The following is an 18,231-nucleotide window of genomic DNA, read 5'->3' on the forward strand; positions in this document are numbered from 1 at the left end:
TCGGTTTCTGATTAATTGAGGGTAAACTTTCTAATTTAGAAGGCAAATTTCTGCAGTCTGGAAACACACCAGGAAAGGCTGTGAATATGCACCTTAATTTCTGGGAGGGGAAATCTTTTACCTCCCTTTTTTTCTTCTGGGAAATATTGTTCCTTCCATCCCCCCAACCTATTCTTCTTTTACACACACACACACACACACACACACACACACACACACACACACACACACACACACACTCACACACACACACACACACACACACACACACACACCACTTTAGTTTGCAGATTTGTGCTATGTCTCAAGAATTGGTTAGCTTGAAAGGCCAGGGCCCTGAATTGATATGCATTTTATACTTTCTCGACCATGTCTTTAGTCATAAGTGCTATAGGAATGCCCAGGAGTGTGTCAGAAAGTTTTCCATACTTCAGGACCTATGTGGAAATGTTGGGTTTCCTAATTTTCAGTTCTCCCACTTCCTTTCCTCCTCTGCTTTCCAGTTCCCTCTACTTTTCCTTCTCAATTACTAAAATTTCCCTGTCCTACCTTTTTCATAATAACCCTGCAACCAGCCAAGAAATAGGAGGAAGCAGAGTCTCTTTTGCTGGACCCTTAGGATCAGCAGTTTAAACATTGCTACATATTGGCGACAAATTTCTCTGAGTACAGCAAACAGCTCCATTTCTCCTTTCCTTTTCCAACCCCATTCTCCCTCATCTCCTGTTTGTTTCTCCTCCTTTCCAGGAGAATGTTTCCTGTGCTGAAGGTAAATGTATCTGGCCTAGATCCCAATGCTATGTACTCTTTCCTGCTGGACTTTGTGGCTGCAGACAATCACCGATGGAAGTATGTAAATGGAGAGTGGGTGCCAGGGGGCAAACCAGAACCACAGGCCCCAAGTTGTGTCTACATTCATCCAGATTCACCAAACTTTGGAGCTCATTGGATGAAAGCACCTGTCTCCTTCAGCAAAGTCAAACTCACCAACAAACTCAATGGAGGGGGACAGGTAGGTCCTGGCCTCATCTTGACAGACTCTTGGTGAGAAGTGAGTTCTAAGCTGAAAAGGTAGAAGAATTGACCCAGGGGGCCACCCAGTGATCAATCTCTTCAGGCAAAAGAATCCTACCCCTTCCCATTTCTGATTGAAGATTTAACTTCTTATTTATATGAAGTTGATAACAGGAAAACTAAGTCTCTCTAAAATGCAGATGAGCAGAAAGAGAAAAAGAGAAGCCTAAATTTAAGTATTATATGAAAGGTAGGGGGTTATTCCATTCCCACCCCATAAGTAGGTTTCAGGAATCCTAAAGCTAGGGACATGTATTGAGTTTGATTTTAAACATTTCTTTTAGTAAAACTAAATGTTTCTTATAATATTTACAACTTGAAGCTTGTTTCAACCTATAGTAAATAAAAAACATTTTTCTAAATTTTTTTTTTTTCCTTTTGCGTTTGGGAACAGTTACTGGAAGGCTGTTTCCTGCCAAGATGCAAAACAAATCTAGGTTTTTAAAGATAGCCATAGCTATTATGGAGGCTTGGGATCTTAATTTTGCCAACCAAAAATGAAAAAAAAAATCAGATTTTTCTGATTATCTTTCATTGACTTTAATGGTGTTTGCATAGCATATTTCTCATACTCCTTTATGAAAAGGTTGTTCTTTGAAGCAGCACAAATAAAAATACATCAAGAGGTATTTATTTATGTGAATATAACCAATAGAACACTTTTTTCACTTTGATTTGGGATGGATCTGTTATGCTTCGGATATGGACTCTGGGTTCTGGAATGGCTATCTTTCTCCTAAAAACTTTAGTGTCAAGTAAATGACTTCTCTTTCTGATGAAATTGGTTTTTTCCACCATGCATTCTAATGGAGGACTTCTCCTGCCTTCCTCAGATCATGCTGAACTCTCTACACAAGTATGAGCCCCGAATCCACATAGTGAGAGTGGGTGGGCCCCAGCGCATGATAACCAGCCACTCTTTTCCTGAGACCCAGTTTATAGCAGTGACTGCATACCAGAATGAAGAGGTAGGAAGGATTATTCAAAATTTCCTTGCTTCTGGGATTTCACTTTATCAGAAATTTGAAACTTGGAGCTCCCTACAAAAAAGAGGATGGGGGGTGGAGGGGAATGAGAGGGAAGAAGAGATAAGATAAACATCAGAAGAATTGGATTATCTTTTTAAAAGGATCATATTTGGTTCTGTTTTTTGGGCAAATATATTTTGGAGTTAGAAAGAGAGGGAGACTGAGATTTATTCTGTTTAAACTTTAAAAATTTTTTAAATTACCTCTGGACTAATATTATAGTTTCAAAGCACTTGAAATATGTTGAGTACTGTGGAGGACAGGCTTAAGAAAAATAAAAGGGAGAGGAGAAGAAAAAAAAAAACCTAAAAAGAAATAATATAATAAAGTATGGTTCTTGATCTTTGATTTCATAGCTATAGAGCCCTTTGGATGAAGAAATTCTCTATATTAAAGTAGTCTATAAATTTTTATTTTCTAATCTTAGAGAGTGGCTTAAGGGGTTAAATGATTTGTCCTTGATCAGCAGCAAGTATCTTTTAGAGGGCAGCACTTCTTCTCCTCTAGGCAAAATCTCTATCCAGTAGGTTATCCAATATTATCAAATGAAAGAATGTGTGGAAAACAATGTATATATGTTAAATTGCTATATGTTATTGTTCAGTCATTTTTCAGTCATTCCTGACTCTTTGTGACCCTGTTTGGAGTTTTCTTGGCAAAGATACTGGAATATTTTGTCATAATCTTCAGTTCATCTTACAGATGAGGAAACTGAGGCAAATAGGGTTAAGAGACTTCCTCAGAGTTGCCCAGCTAGTAAGTGTCTGAGCCCAGAATTGGAACTCAGGAAGATGATAAGTCTCCCTGACTCCAGGGTGGGTTCTCTAACTATTGTGTTACCTAGATATCTAAAATGCTATAGTAGTATCAACAAATGTAGTAGTACTACTACTACAAGTAAATAGTAAGAAAAGGTTGGGTTTTTTGCATTTGTGGAATTAAAAAATGACAATGCATGCCATTTCTTTAATTTTATCATAAAGAGTTGCATCTGTCATTGAGTTGAATTGAAGCTATGTCATTTGGCACCTGTGGCCAAATTATTTTACTCTTCTTAGTTTCAGTTTCCTCATCTGTAAAATGAGAGGGCTTGGACTACACTATGGCAGATATCATCCCTCCCAGCTCTTAAGTATAAATTAAGATAGATACAGGAGGTTCCTATTTATCACAATTGTCCAATGAGGAAAGGATATTGGAGGATCTTCTTTTGACTTGAAAGGAGAAAAAGTCTTTCTGTCCAACAGAGAATTCTTTGTTTGAATAGTTTGGGATAAAATCTTAGAGAGGATTTAATAGAGATTTCAACTATCTCTGATTCTCTGACAAAACTTAGACAACCAAAAATATCCTTGAGATTTGACAATTATTTAACAAATCTGATAAATGTACATGGCCAAATTAGAATCTAGAAGAGAAGATGGAGGTTTTATCATGAAGGTCTCATTTGACATTGTATATACCCAGAAAGTAAGTCTGAGACTATTAGACAATTAGATGATTTTTGGTAAAATTATTATGGTGGATTTTCTTTAGGAAATGACTTTAAGCAAACTCCATCTATGAATGATACTCCTGGAAATTTTCTTTAGAACCTCATCATTTGTCACAGAAGACTTTCTCATAAAAATTCAATATTATATTTGCTGATTGTTGATCTTTTGTGGGGTGTTGTTTAGTACTAAATTTAGTACTGGGGCAATGCAAAAGTATATTAGCAAATTCAATTTCTTGTTGTTTTTCAGATCACAGCTCTTAAAATTAAATACAATCCATTTGCAAAGGCTTTCCTTGATGCAAAGGAAAGGTGAGAGAATTCCTACTAACCATGCCCACTCAGCAAAGTATACAAAAGCTCAAATATTAGTTCTATCAATGTTCCTTGGAAGAGTTTTCTTTTTTTTGATAAAAATTTGTTTTTTACAGAAGTGATCACAAAGATATTCTGGAAGAATCAGGAGACAACCAACAGACTGGATATTCACAATGTATGTTCCATACTGAGCTATTGTTTTATAATACACTTTGTTATTAAGTCCCAGAAGATGGAGATAGATCTAGAAGTCAAGGAAAGTAATTTTGGGATCACTGAGTGAAGGCAGGGTATGAAAATTGTCCTTCTGAGCACAGGACACAGGGATCCCCACCTTGCCTGTACTGATTACCTCTTTAGTTAAGATGAGCACTTCTCAGAATTTGTGAATCTATTTAGATAGGGAAGTTATACGTGATCAGGGCTACATTATTATTCATTTCTATCTCATTGCACATATATACAGAAGCAGCTTAATAGGTGGGAAGAATCAGGGTCAGAAAAATGAAAAGAGAGAGAAAAATAGATAAACATTTCCTAGGAATCTCAGAATCTGGCTCTCTTCTGGGGGGAACAAAAGAAAAATGTACATAAGCATAGTTCACTTCTAATAAATGGATTTAGTGGGTAAATATCTTTTTAAAACTGGGAAGACAGCTTTGGTTTAAGGCAGTCTAGTCTGAAATGTTACTGGAAGTGCTAAATCCAGTTCCAAGTCATTATGGGGTCTGGAAAATTGCTCTGCTCTGCACCTAAGGTAAAGTTGAATTGGACCAGACTTTCTGGGAGATCAGGGGTAGCTTAGCAATCAAAAGTGGCTTCTAGATGGCTGTTAGGATAAATGAAAGATTAGAATTTGGCTTCATCTTGGTATGCTTTGGATGCTTTCTTCTTGGAGCTGTGAATTCTAAACAAATAGGACACTCTTTATACAACTACATTGGGACCATTCACCCTATGGGTATATTAGGAGGGAATGTTTCCCTATCTCTATGTAAAGGTGTATCACTATTCCCCATATGTAGAACAGAGATCAGAACCTTTGGGAAAGTACTGCATGCAGACAAAGCAATAAATGAATGGAGAGTTTGAAGATAAAAAGTAATGATAATTTTGGAACTATCAGGATTATAACCAGTAATTTCAAGTGCTAGCAAGATGATTTGACAGACACAACACATTTCTGATTAAAATTTTTTCCTCTTCTTTCTGAATATGTAGCTGTTTATTATCCTATGATAGTTAATGAGCTCTTGTAAAGTAATTCAAAAAGTACGTAAAGCCATTTAAAGTAGATGATAAACACACTGGGATCCCAGATGATCTTTCACATATGTTTTGAGTATATTTGCTCATTACTGTCTAAGTAATTGTTCTTAGCTTGGTAATTGTGAGCCATTTGCTTATGCAAATTAATTGTCCCCTTGTTTCTGAAATAAGAGATTATATATATTTTTTAAAGGAAATGGAAGAAAAAATGGATTTTAAATTACTGAAAGGTGTGTTTGTGTTTGTGTGTATGTGTGCTGTTTGAGAGAAAGACAGAAAGAGACATAGAGAAGGAAGGAAAAAAGGGAATAAGAAAGGAAAGGAGGGAGGAAGGAAAAGAAAGGAAGGAAAAAAGAAAGAGAAAGGAAGGAAGGTAGGAAGAAAAGAAGGAAGGAAGGAAGGAAGGAAGGAAGGAAAGAAGAAAGGAACACATGAAGAAAGAAATTATTTGGGGGATCTTCCCATCCTAATAAGGTCTTGTAGGAACTATTAACATGTGTTTTGGATTCCCTAAATTACATTTTTTTTTTTTAAACCACAGATCTTTGAATTGTCTGTTAAGATAAGGATAGATGTGGTCTGCATTTTCAGTGCCAAAATCATTCCTACTTACAAAGATTAAAAATCACTTTTCAATATAAGAAAGATTTAAACTCTGAATTTTGCTGTATGATTGTTTCAAACACTGAATTCTTGCTTTTGTACTGAGTACATGAATTTTCTGATTCATTTTACTTTCTATGTAACTAGACTGTTAACTGGAAAACTGATCTGAAGCTATTTCAGGGGAAATAAGGAAGGAAGGAGATCAGCAGTCTGAGGGAAATATTTACAAAAGAAACACAATTTAGTGAGCAAAACTATGTATTTTACAAACCAATATAGAACCTACAGATTGTTTTTCTCTTCCTACTTTCTGACTGATAATATGCTCTAAAGTTACTCAGTATTTCTTGCTCATAGTAGGAGGATGGCTTCTTCCTGGAACTGGTACCCTTTGTCCACCCACAAATCCTCACGCTCAGTTTGGTGCTCCTTTGGCACTCTCTTCTACACATGGCTGTGAACGGTACCCCACACTGAGGAATCACCGATCATCTCCCTATCCCAACCCTTATACTCATCGAAACAACTCTCCAAGTAAGTCTGATGACTGTGATTAATTGGTGATGACCAAAAGAGCTTAATTTTGGAATGGCTAGCCAGAAGCACTGAGAACTCTTTTCCAAACACTTATGAATGAAGTTTGAGCTGCCTTCTGGCAAGGGAACAATTGTACACAGACATGGACCTGGGAGAGGGAAGAAAGGAAAGGGGAAGAAAGTAAGATAATTGCTTATACTTTTCGGATATTTAGCCTGGATTTCATGTATGTCCATGAAACCTGTGGGTATCAGGGTATCTTACTCATGCAAAATAAAAAGAGATGGAAAATGATTAATGAGAGTCACCCTAAGTCAGCCTGGAACGTGAGTTCTAGAGCATCTCTTCTATCAAAGGTTAAACCAAAACGAGTAACACTTAACCAAGTAAAATTGTTCTCTATTTTCACCACCCTAGACATTTACCAACAGCATGAAATGGGCATTTTAGACTCTAAATGAATTCTTGGGACCCTGTTAAGGGAAGAATCACATTAGATTCAATACAGTAATCTTTCTATTCATCCTTCCTTCCTTTTGTTTTGAAAATAAAAATAAAAACCAGGCTATTTGACTTTAAAAACCAGTAATAAATAAAAATAAATAAAAAAATAAAAACCAGAGATTCTCTCTTCCAACTAAAACTCAGCTTAAACCTGTGTAGTTTTATCCTTTTGGAAATGGTCTCTGACACAGCAAAACTTGGATTTCAGTACTCTGCCCCCTCCTCCTCTCTGAAATTGTGTATAGTATTATATTTCATATAATAGTATATATTATATACTACTTAATGCAGGAGATTTGAACTTTCTTTGTGTTATGAATATATTCTTAGAATTTTAAAAAATTTATTAAAATAAATTATATAGGATTAGAAAGGAAAATAATTATGTTGAAATACAGTCAGTTGAAAATATTTTTAAAACCTGTTCATGGACCCCAACTTAAGAATCCTTGATTATTGTAAGATATGGATTCTGCTGATTTCATATGTATCTTTTTTATTTTCAACTACATGTCCTGAAGAATAGGGTTGATATGGTTTTCCCCCTACCCTTCAGCATCAGCATATATATATATATATATATATATGTATATATATATATATATATATTTTTTTTTTTTTTTTTTAAATCACTTTTGCTCTTTGACCCAGGGAGGTGCCTTTCCCCCCTGACACTGCTAACTCAATTCACAGAGGAGCATAAATAAAAGAATGATAGGTTTGCCTGGTTCCTTTCTACTACCTCCAAAGTAACTCCCAATAACTTCTATTGGCTTTAATGATCTTACCAATAAGAAAAACCTTAGTTGTGAGCATGAAGTGATACCTCTATTATTATCAAGTTAGCCCCTGAAAAACAATATGGCAAAAGAAACTAGATGATATTTTTAAAAGTAAATCTGCCTTTCATAATTGACAATGCTTAATCTTTCTCTATTTTAAATTAAAAAAAAAAAAAGTTCATAGTCCAAGATCTGAGCAGCTAGATAGTGTAACAGAGAGTGTGCTGGATCTGGAATCAGGAAGATTAATCTTCCTGAGTTCAAATGTAGACTCACACACTTACTATTATGTGACCCTGGGCAAGTCACCTAACCCTATTTGCCTTAATGTTCTCATCTGCAAAATGAGAAGGAAATGACAAACCATTCCAGTATCTTTGCCAAGAAAATCCAAATGGGTTCAAGAAAAATTAGATATGACTGACCTAGTCCTGGAGCTAGAAGGGATCTCACAGGTGCTATAGTTCAATACCTTAATCTCACATTTAAATTGACTTGCCCAAGATCACTTAGCTGTCAGAGAGAGGGGTTTACTCCCAGATTCTCTAACTCTTTTCAAAACTTAGTAACCATCAACAAAAACATTTAAAGAAAATTGTTTTAAAAGATAGCATAGAGAAGTCAAGCTTAATTAGCTTTATCAAATTAAGTGCAATAATTCATGTTTCCTTCCAGTTCTTATGACTTGCATCAGATTTTGACCCTGGTTGTGGTTTTATTTTGCCACAGTTGTTGTTCTAATATTGTTTCTCATTCTCTGTCGCTTCATTTCTGTTCCTGTATTTCTCTATATTTATGTGACATTTCTTACCACTCAATATTAACTCCTTCCTATTTATATACATAATTTCTTTATAGAATCTTCTTTCCCAACTAAGCAGTTTTAGGTATGTAGAATATTTTCCCTTCTCACCAAAATGTCTGACTATGTAGAGCTTACCACTTCTAAATATGTGTCTTCCAACACCAACTATTTAATATTTTTCTAAGCAAATAGGATTGGCAAAGTCTCAAACTAGTCTAAAAGCATTGTCATAGGACATAATCAGATATCTCTAATATATAACAGTAATTTAATTATGATAATCATTTAGCATAATTGCTCTGTTGAGCATTTTAAATTTGGCATCAAGTTGAATTTTAGGAGATATCCCAGTAATCTTTTTTCTTTTTTTCCTCTTACAAATTCTCTAGCATATTCTGACAATTCTTCTGCATGTCTATCCATGCTTCAATCCCATGACAACTGGTCCAGTCTTGGAATGCCCACCCATACCAGTATGCTGCCCATGAGTCATAATACTGGCACATCTGCAGGTTCTAGGTAAGAGTTATATTTATATTTCTTTAGAGATTATACAAAATCATGGTTTGGACCCTTACCAGTTGGCATATCGCATGAATAATGAAGCCATGTTTTTTTCATGTATTAGGAGGGAACTAAAGTCTCCTTTCTAGTTGCTCTTCTGCTTGGCTTAGTACATACAGAGAACAACAGCTGGGATTGGGGGGGAGAAAGTAACTTTCACTTCATGCTGTAGTCCACTTTCAGCTTTCAGGCAGAGCTACCTTATGGTGATAGAAAAAATGAAAACTCCATTCTCATTTAAACTTCTAACATGCAACCTTTTTATCTTATTATTAATAGAAAATCTCACTATGCAGCTCCTGTTCTGAGTTAGTAGGTAGAATTGGTTTAAGTGAAAGAATTAGTGAAGGGATTAAAGGGGTGGGGGTGGACTGGAATAAATAGGCAGAGGACATATTGATGAAAATGATGCTAAGTACTTCAAGTCCTCTGGCTGGGGGCAAGGACTTCAAATTCAGAAATAAATAAAATTAATTCTTGAGATCATTAATGGCTATAAAGGGCATTAATTTTTAGAACTAGAAGGTGACTTAAGTTTCCCCTCTCATTTTTTTGTTCAGATGAATTAACCCCCATTTGTTTTTCAGACAAAGTTTCAGAAAGATTCTAAGTAATTATACAACTAGTTAGAGAAGATTTAGGGGAAATATGATAGCCATGTGTGAAAGCATGTTGTAGAAGAGAGGGATTAGATTTGTTCTGTTTGCCCCCAGAAGTAAAACCAGAAACAGTAGGGGGAAGATGCAGTTTTAGTCTTGATGATAAGAAAAAAAAACAAAAACAAAATTTCCCTACAATTAGAACCATGGGATCCTAAAGAGAGGATGGGAATCAGATCTTCTTCCTTGGAGTTCTTCAGCCAGAAACTGGATAATCAGTTGTCAAGTATATTATTGTGGAGATTGTTTTTGTATGTTTGCTGAGTTCAAATCTGACTTCAGACATTTATTGTTTGACACTGGACAAATTGTTTAACTTCTGTCTGCCTCAGTTTCTGTCAGCTGTAAAATGGGGAAAATAATAGCACCTAGCCCACAGGGTTTTTGTGAAGATTAAATACAGATTAAGTTAAATTAAATGAATTTGTCCTTGGCATCTAAGCAAGGGTCTAGCAAGTGCTCTTTTTCTTTTTTCTTCTCTGTATCCAACTTTCACAATTTTGTGATTCTGGCTTCTAGCTCTGTGAGCTTTATAATATTCCAGGAAGCCCTCTTTTAAAAATTATTAATACACACACAAACACACACACACACACACACTCACACATGCTCAACTGTAATGTCCTCAATTGTAATTTAGTCCTTATGACCAATGTCTTTGGACATCTGCTGCAGAGCTAGGAAGAGAACCCAACCTCCTGATTCTCAATGCAAGCTACCATGCTTGAATGGCTTTTACTATGGGTTATTAAATGCAAAAAATAATATTGAATTAGCCTTAGTTCATTATAACTCTCCTTCATAAGCTAAGAAACATTTCCATGTAATGTGATTGTTAAAGGATATAGCACTGAGAATTGGGAAACTTAGATTCTTCATCATACAGTTCAAAATCAAACTAATCAAACTAGATGGACCAACCATTTCCCCCAGACTTCCTCTGTCACTGGAAAATTTTTCCTACTGACCTCTATGTTAGGGAGTTATCCATTCCCCCTAGTTTTTCCAATCATACTTGACTTAAAACTTAAATGTCTAGGGCCTGGAAGAATCCTTCCCAGATACCGCAAGCTGGTAAAGGCTTTTTGCCTTTCCCTCTTTTAACAAAGTTGTTATGTCTCTTTCATATTCCTCCCCTCTAAACTATAAGGTTCAATTGAGATGCAAATATTCTATGTCCTAGCCAGTAGAGGCTTAATAAGTATTTGTAATTTAATTTAATTCATCAAACGCTTATTGTGTATGTTTACATAGGAACTCTAGACTAGTCATTTGTGCTTTAGCGCCTTTACCTGCTAAAGAGGAATCAAAATGAGGCAGGAGTAGCTTATTGAAGGAGAGATACAGTCCTGGAAAACCTGAGTTCCAGTTTTTCTTTAAGACACTAAATCTATTTCTGTGCAAGTAATAATCTCTCTTAGCTTCAGTTTCCCCATTTGTAAAATAGGAATAATAACAGCACCAGCCACACTGGGATGCTATGAGGGTCAAATGAGAAAACAAAAATATCTAAAGCACTTTACAAACTTTAAAGTGCTATACAAATGTTAGCTCCTATTATTATTATTATTATAACGGTGCCCACTTTTCTCTATCACCTTTCTTTGAAAAATATTTTGATATACAAGTTCTTCTTCTTTTTTTTTTTTTTTTTTTTGAGGCTGGGGTTAAGTGACTTGCCCAGGGTCACACAGCTAGGAAGTGTTAAGTGTCTGAGATCAGATTTGAACTCAGGTCCTCCTGAATTCAAGGCTGGTGCTCTATCCACTGCACCACCGGCCCCCTACAAGTTCTTATTATTATAAAGACAATCTATTGTTGTATTCCTCATCTAAATGTGCTTTTCCTTTTAGCGGCCAGCTTCCATGCTCTCTTTACTCATTCAGGTTTTCTTCATTCCAGTCAGTATCCTAACTTGTGGTCGGTGAGTAACAGCACTATCACACCAGTGGCTCAGTCAGCAGGGATGTCCAATGGGCTGGGAGCTCAGTTTTTGCGGGGCTCCACTGCACACTACCCCTCCCTGCCCCATGCGGTTCCAGCTTCCTCTTCCTCTGGATCTCCATTGTATGAAGGCAGTGTCTCAGCCACAGATATCCCTGACAGCCAGTATGATGCTTCAGCACATGCCCGCCTCACAGCCTCGTGGACACCTGTATCACCACCTTCCATGTAAATAGAGACATTTTGGAAAAAAAAAAAAAAGTTGCACAGACTTTTTGTTGTTTCTCTTGATTCCCATGGGCTGATTTGGTCTACTCCTAAAGATCTTTCTAAATGATTCAGGGAATAAAAGGGGTAGAAAGAATTCTGGACTACATTTAAAAGGAGTGAAAGCCAGATGAAGTCCTCAATACTGGGAAAGAGGAGCAGCAGCTCAGATTTGGGCTTGGACTTGGACTTTTTTATGTGTCATGGGGAATTGGATTTAGGACAAACATACTAACCAGTCTACTTTTACCTAGATTTGTTTGACTGGGACTCAGAAATTTCATGAACACAAGATTCCATTCCATATTTGATGATATATCAGTTCACCATTGGTCTTTAGTCAGTGAGGTAACTTAAGTATACCGTTCCTCTTTAAATGAACTGTTCTTTTCCATTTAGTTAAAAAGAAAAATCAGTGTTATTTTGTATCAATTTCCAGGTCACTTTGTATATCAATGAACATAATTGTAGTTGAGCTGTTTAAAGACAGAGTAAATTGATAGTTGGAAACAATATTAGAATTGCACAAAGATTTAGTCAAAATTTGGGAATTCTCAGTCCACTAGAGTGTTATTATTTTAAACATTTGCAATTATTTGTATAGTTAGATTATGCCACAACTGTATGCTTATATTCCCTTTTCTATTAGAAAAAAAAAATCAAAGACAATCAGCCGGAAATATTTCCTGCTAAATAAAGGCAATATGCAAATTTTGGCTGCTCTAGTTGTTATTATGTAAATCAAATTTCTCACCTTTTAAGGTGGTTTTGCTATTTGATTGCAGAGGATCATAAGATACTTTCAGGCAACTCCCTATTCAGCAGCATTTCAAGCAGCTTTGAATCATTAGATGATAAAGAAAGCAAGGTTCTTTGTAATATTTAATTTTATTTCAAGTCTCCTATTTATAGTTCACATTGTGATTGTTTTGCACATTATAGCATGAGCCAATGTGGGTATTAGACCAATTATGCACAGGACACAATTAAAGTTACTGAGAGGTGAATGTAAAGCTGAATTATGAAATTTACTAGTTTTAATTTTAATCTCCTTTCCAACATGGACCTCTACATTGTGTTTTAATTTTAAAATTCTATTATTAGAAGAAAATGCAATGAAGAGGTAGAAAGAAAAAAACTAAAAGTATCTTCTGTCTTTATCCTAATACAAGAAAACAATGCAGGATAAAACTGGTCAGTACACATTTTCAAGGAGTTTATAGGACCAAAACCCATTGGCCGAAAAAGAATGATATGCTTTGTCAATTTCTTGTAAATTTGGAGATCTGGTGGCTTCTATTTTGTGAAAATGTACAGTGAATGTATAAATCCTTTTATAGCTGTCTCTTTTAATAGAAACTGTATTTAATCATGTATAACATGTATTTGAAAATAAGTTAAGCATTTTCAAGTTTAGTAAAATAATTTTAAAATGTTATTTTGCACTTTGTGAAAATAAGTACACTAATCTCTTTTTTCATCTTTTAGTTTCTTTTTTCTTTCATGAAGTTTGGTTTGGAAGTGTGATCTATTTAATCAGTTTGAAATACTTCAGAAGGGAATATAACATTATACATCATTTTGCACCACTTGTGATGTAGGTTTCTGATCCTTTTTTTTTTTTTTTCTCTTTGGACCACACTAAATGAAAGATACATTTTGGAAAGACTCAAACAGCAGTTTTGATTTAAAGCAATAAGTCACAGAATGGTATGCTCAAATCCCTCAGTAATAGGATAGTAGTCACATAGCTATGATTCAGAATTAGTTATCATTATTCTGGGCCTTAATTTCCCTATTTGGTCATATTAATAAATCCATCCAAGATGTGAGGCAGATAAATAGTATTACAGTTATGAAAAGGCATTGATGAAAAATGAAAGGTCCTCAAGATGGCGGAGAGGAAACACACGACTCAGTGAACGTCCTCACTCCCTCACAACCAATTAGATAAATTAAGTCTCAAAATTAGCTCAGGACTGATAGATACCACAAGGACTGGAAGCACGACTTACCAGCTGAAGAGAATCTGGAGTTTCAACAGGAAAGGTCAGTTCTCAGGGGAGGAATAAGAAAGACCAGCACAGACGGTGGGGTAGGGGCACGCTGCGCCCATTGCGCTGGGAAGGGCTCTGGGATCAGAGAAGCCACTGAGGTAAAGGAATCTGGCACAGGCTGTTAGCTCTTCTCTGCTAATTATTTAGCAGTTCAGAAGAGAAAGCCAAAATATTTTAAAACTCAGATTAGATTTTCCCCGGACCCTGGGGGTGACTCAGGCACCAGGGGGTGTGGCCTCAGCTACCTCCTGAGAATAGTTAAGAGACTGACAAGTGGGTGGATACGGCCCAAGGCAACACACACTGCCTAGCTTAGCTGGAGGGAGTGGAACTCAGCTCCAGGAAGTCCCAGAGAAGCGGAACCTTTGAACTAGGGACCGCGGTTTCTGGAAGACACTTCCAGTTTGAGCGCAGGGGCTTCTCACGTCACCTGCTGCAGACGTCCACTCCCCACCCGGACACATAGGCTGAGCTTCTTGCTGTCTTCACTATTCTACGCCCTCGAAGCACAGCAGTGCTAATCACCTCTGAGGCACTTCCAGGGAGGGGGTGGGGAACTCTCTCCCAGAGCTCTCTCTTAGCGCGGGCGCAGGGGCCGCTGCATCCATCCGGTCTGGGAGGAAGCTGGTAAAGAAGTAAATAATTTCCTACCCCAGGGACAGACCCCAAAACATTTTTTAAGTATGAGCAAAAAAGCTAGAAAAACTATAGATTCCTTCTATACAGAGAAAGAGCGGGTATCCAACCCCGAGGAAGTTAACAGCAGAGAATCAGATAACAACCTAAAGGGGAACGATTCCTGCCCCCCATCACATAACTCTCTCCTAGAAGAAGTTCTTAAGAAATTGAGGGAGATCGAAGAAAAATGGGGCAAGGAAAGGGAAGTTATGATAGAGAATAACAACGTCCTGAAATTGGAGTTGGAAAAAATAAAGAATTCACAGGAGATGCAGGGAAACAAAATTAGTGAATTAGAAAAGGTTAAAAAAACACAGGAAAGTAGGATTTCTGAATTGGAAAAGATAAAAAAGTCTCAAGAAAATAGAATTTCTGAATTGGAAAAAGAAAATAATTCTCAAAAAAAAAAAATTAGGGAAATGGAAAAAAATTCAATAGAGCAAAATAATTCATTTAAAAATGAAATTGGGCATTTACAAAAAGAACTAAAAACTGTGAAAGAAGAAAATAACTCCTTAAAAGTCAGGATGGAACAAATAGAAATGAATGATTCACAGAGAACCCAAGAATCAGTCAAACAAAACAAAAAAAATGAGAAGCTGGAGAACAACGTCAAATACTTACTGGGAAAATCTATAGACCTGGAAAATAGATCTAGGAGAGATAATCTGCGGATTATTGGACTTCCAGAAAACTATGACCAAAAAAAGAGCCTAGATTCTATTTTACAGGAAATTATCAAAGAGAACTGTCCAGAGATAATAGAAACAGAAGGGAAAGTAGATGTGGAAAGAATTCATCGAACTCCTTCTGAAATAGACCCTAAAAAAAGAACACCACGGAATATTGTGGCTAAGCTGCAGAATTACCACACAAAGGAGAAAATCCTGCAAGCAGCTAGAAAAAAACAATTTAAATACCAAGGTGCCACAATAAGGGTCACCCAAGATCTGGCTGCCTCCACATTAAAAGATAGAAGGGCCTGGAACCTGATATTCCGAAAGGCAAAAGATCAAGGACTGCAACCAAGAATGAACTACCCAGCTAAGTTTAGCATCTTTTTCCATGGAAGAAGATGGTCATTCAATGAAACAGAGGAATTCTATATGTTTCTAAGAAAAAAACCAGACTTAAACAAAAAATTTGATCTATATCCACAAGACTGAAGAGAAACAGAAAAAGGTACACAGAACCCTTGAGAACTGTAACTTTGTTGTGGGTATATAAAAAATACTCAAGGATAATTTGATTTTACTGATATAAAAGAAAAAAAGGGGGGTGTGGTAAAGGGAAGGAGGTCGGTTCAGAAAAAGGGGAAGGAGTGATAAAAAGAGGGAAACTACATCCCAGGAAGAGACATAGAAAATACACCATATCTGAGGGAACTTAGTGAGGGGGAGAATCATTGTGTGAATCTTACTCTCATCAGAAGAGGCTCAAAGAGTAAATAATTAACATATTTGTTTTTCAGAGAATTTTCTCTCACCTCATTAAAAGGGGGGAGAGGAAAAGGGGAAAGGAAAAGGAGAATAAGTGAAGGGACTTGGAGGGAGGGGGGAGGGATCCTAAAAAAAAAAAAAAAAAAAGAGGGAGGGTTGCGCGTCACAAGGGGGGTTTGTAAATTAAATATCGGGGAGGGGGATCAGGGGGGTCAAGGGAAAAAAGTATAATCTGGGGATAATACGATGGCAGGAAATACAGAATTAGTAATTTTAACTGTAAATGTAAATGGGATGAACGATCCCATCAAACGGAGACGGATAGCAGATTGGATCAAAAAGCAGAACCCTACAATATGTTGTCTACAGGAAACACACTTAAAGCAGGGAGATACATACAGAGTAAAGGTAAAAGGTTGGAACAGAGCTTATTATGCTTCAGGTAAAGCCAAAAAAGCAGGGGTAGCTATCCTTATCTCAGATCAAGCAAAAGCAGAAGTAGATCTCGTTAAAAAAGATAAGGAAGGAAACTATATCCTGCTGAAAGGTAGCATAAATAATGAAGCCATATCAATACTAAACATATATGCACCAAGTGGTATAGCATCTAACTTTCTAAAGGAAAAGTTAAGAGAACTGCAAGAAGAAATAGACAGTAAAACTATAATAGTGGGAGATCTCAACCTAGCACTCTCAGATTTAGACAAATCAAACCACAAAACAAACAAGAAAGAAATTAAAAAAGTAAATAGAACATTAGAAAAACTAGGTATGATAGACCTTTGGAGAAAACTGAATGGCAATAGGAAGGAATATACTTTCTTCTCAGCAGTTCATGGATCCTATACAAAAATTGACCATATATTAGGACATAAAGATCTCAAAATTAAATGTAGGAAGGCAGAAATAATAAATGCCTTCTTCTCAGATCACAATGCAATAAAAGCTACATTCAGTAAAAAGTTAGGGGTAAATAGACCAAAAAGTAATTGGAAACTGAATAATCTCATCTTAAAGAATGACTGGGTGAAAGAGCAAATTATAGAAACAATTAACAATTTCACCCAAGATAATGATAATGATGAGACATCATATCAAAATCTTTGGGATGCAGCTAAAGCAGTAATAAGGGGAAATTTTATATCTTTAGAGGCTTATTTGAAGAAAATTGAGAAAGAGAAGATTAACGAATTGGGCTTACAACTTAAAAGGCTAGAAAAAGACCAAATTATAAACCCCCAACCAAAAATTAAACTCGAAATACAAAAATTAAAAGGAGAAATCAATAAAATTGAAAGTAAAAAAACTATTGAATTAATAAATAAAACCAAGAGTTGGTTTTATGAAAAAGCCAATAAAATAGATAAACCTTTGGTAAATTTGATCAAAAAAAAGAAAGAGGAAAATCAAATTGATAGTCTTACAAATGAAAAGGGGGATCTTTCCACCAATGAAGAGGAAATTAGAGAAATAATAAGGAGTTACTTTGCCCAACTTTATGCCAATAAATTTGATAACTTAAGTGAAATGGATGACTTTCTCCAAAAATATAGGCTCCCTAGATTAACAGAGGAGGAGATAAATTGCTTAAATAGTCCCATTTCAGAAAAAGAAATAGAACAAGCTATTAATCAACTCCCCAGGAAAAAATCCCCAGGGCCAGATGGATTCACATGTGAATTCTACCAAACATTTAAAGAACAATTAGCCCCAATGTTATATAAATTATTTGAAAAAATAGGGGATGAAGGAGTCCTACCAAACTCCTTTTATGACACAGACATGGTACTGATACCTAAACCTGGTAGATCGAAAACTGAGAAAGAAAATTATAGACCAATCTCCTTAATGAATATTGATGCTAAAATCTTAAATAAGATATTAGCAAAAAGACTTCAGAAAATCATCTCCAAGATAATACACTATGATCAAGTAGGATTTATTCCAGGAATGCAGGGCTGGTTTAATATTAGGAAAACTATTAATATAATTGACCATATTAATAATCAAATTAATAAGAACCATATGATCATCTCAATAGATGCAGAAAAAGCATTTGACAAAATCCAACATTCATTCCTACTAAAAACTCTTGAGAGTATAGGAATAAATGGATTATTCCTTAGAATAATCAGGAGTATATATTTAAGACCGTCAGTAAGCATAATATGCAATAGAAATAAACTGCAACCTTTCCCAGTAAGA

General features: G+C 35.9%; 1 protein-coding gene across 1 annotated transcript in view; it reads left to right on the forward strand.

The window, feature by feature from the left end:
• Positions 1–12,322, forward strand: part of TBXT (T-box transcription factor T) — a 12,864-nt gene extending 542 nt beyond the window's left edge. The window contains exons 2-8 of the mRNA XM_074265170.1: positions 748–1,012; positions 1,908–2,042; positions 3,848–3,909; positions 4,029–4,090; positions 6,148–6,324; positions 8,808–8,937; positions 11,544–12,322. Of these exons, the coding sequence (XP_074121271.1) occupies positions 748–1,012; positions 1,908–2,042; positions 3,848–3,909; positions 4,029–4,090; positions 6,148–6,324; positions 8,808–8,937; positions 11,544–11,817 (1,105 nt within the window). The 3' untranslated portion in view covers positions 11,818–12,322. The remainder of the gene's footprint in view (positions 1–747; positions 1,013–1,907; positions 2,043–3,847; positions 3,910–4,028; positions 4,091–6,147; positions 6,325–8,807; positions 8,938–11,543) is intronic.
• The last annotated feature ends 5,909 nt before the right edge of the window (positions 12,323–18,231 follow it).

The sequence above is a fragment of the Sminthopsis crassicaudata genome, chromosome 4 (genome assembly GCF_048593235.1).
Source record: "Sminthopsis crassicaudata isolate SCR6 chromosome 4, ASM4859323v1, whole genome shotgun sequence".
NCBI lineage: Eukaryota > Metazoa > Chordata > Mammalia > Dasyuromorphia > Dasyuridae > Sminthopsis > Sminthopsis crassicaudata.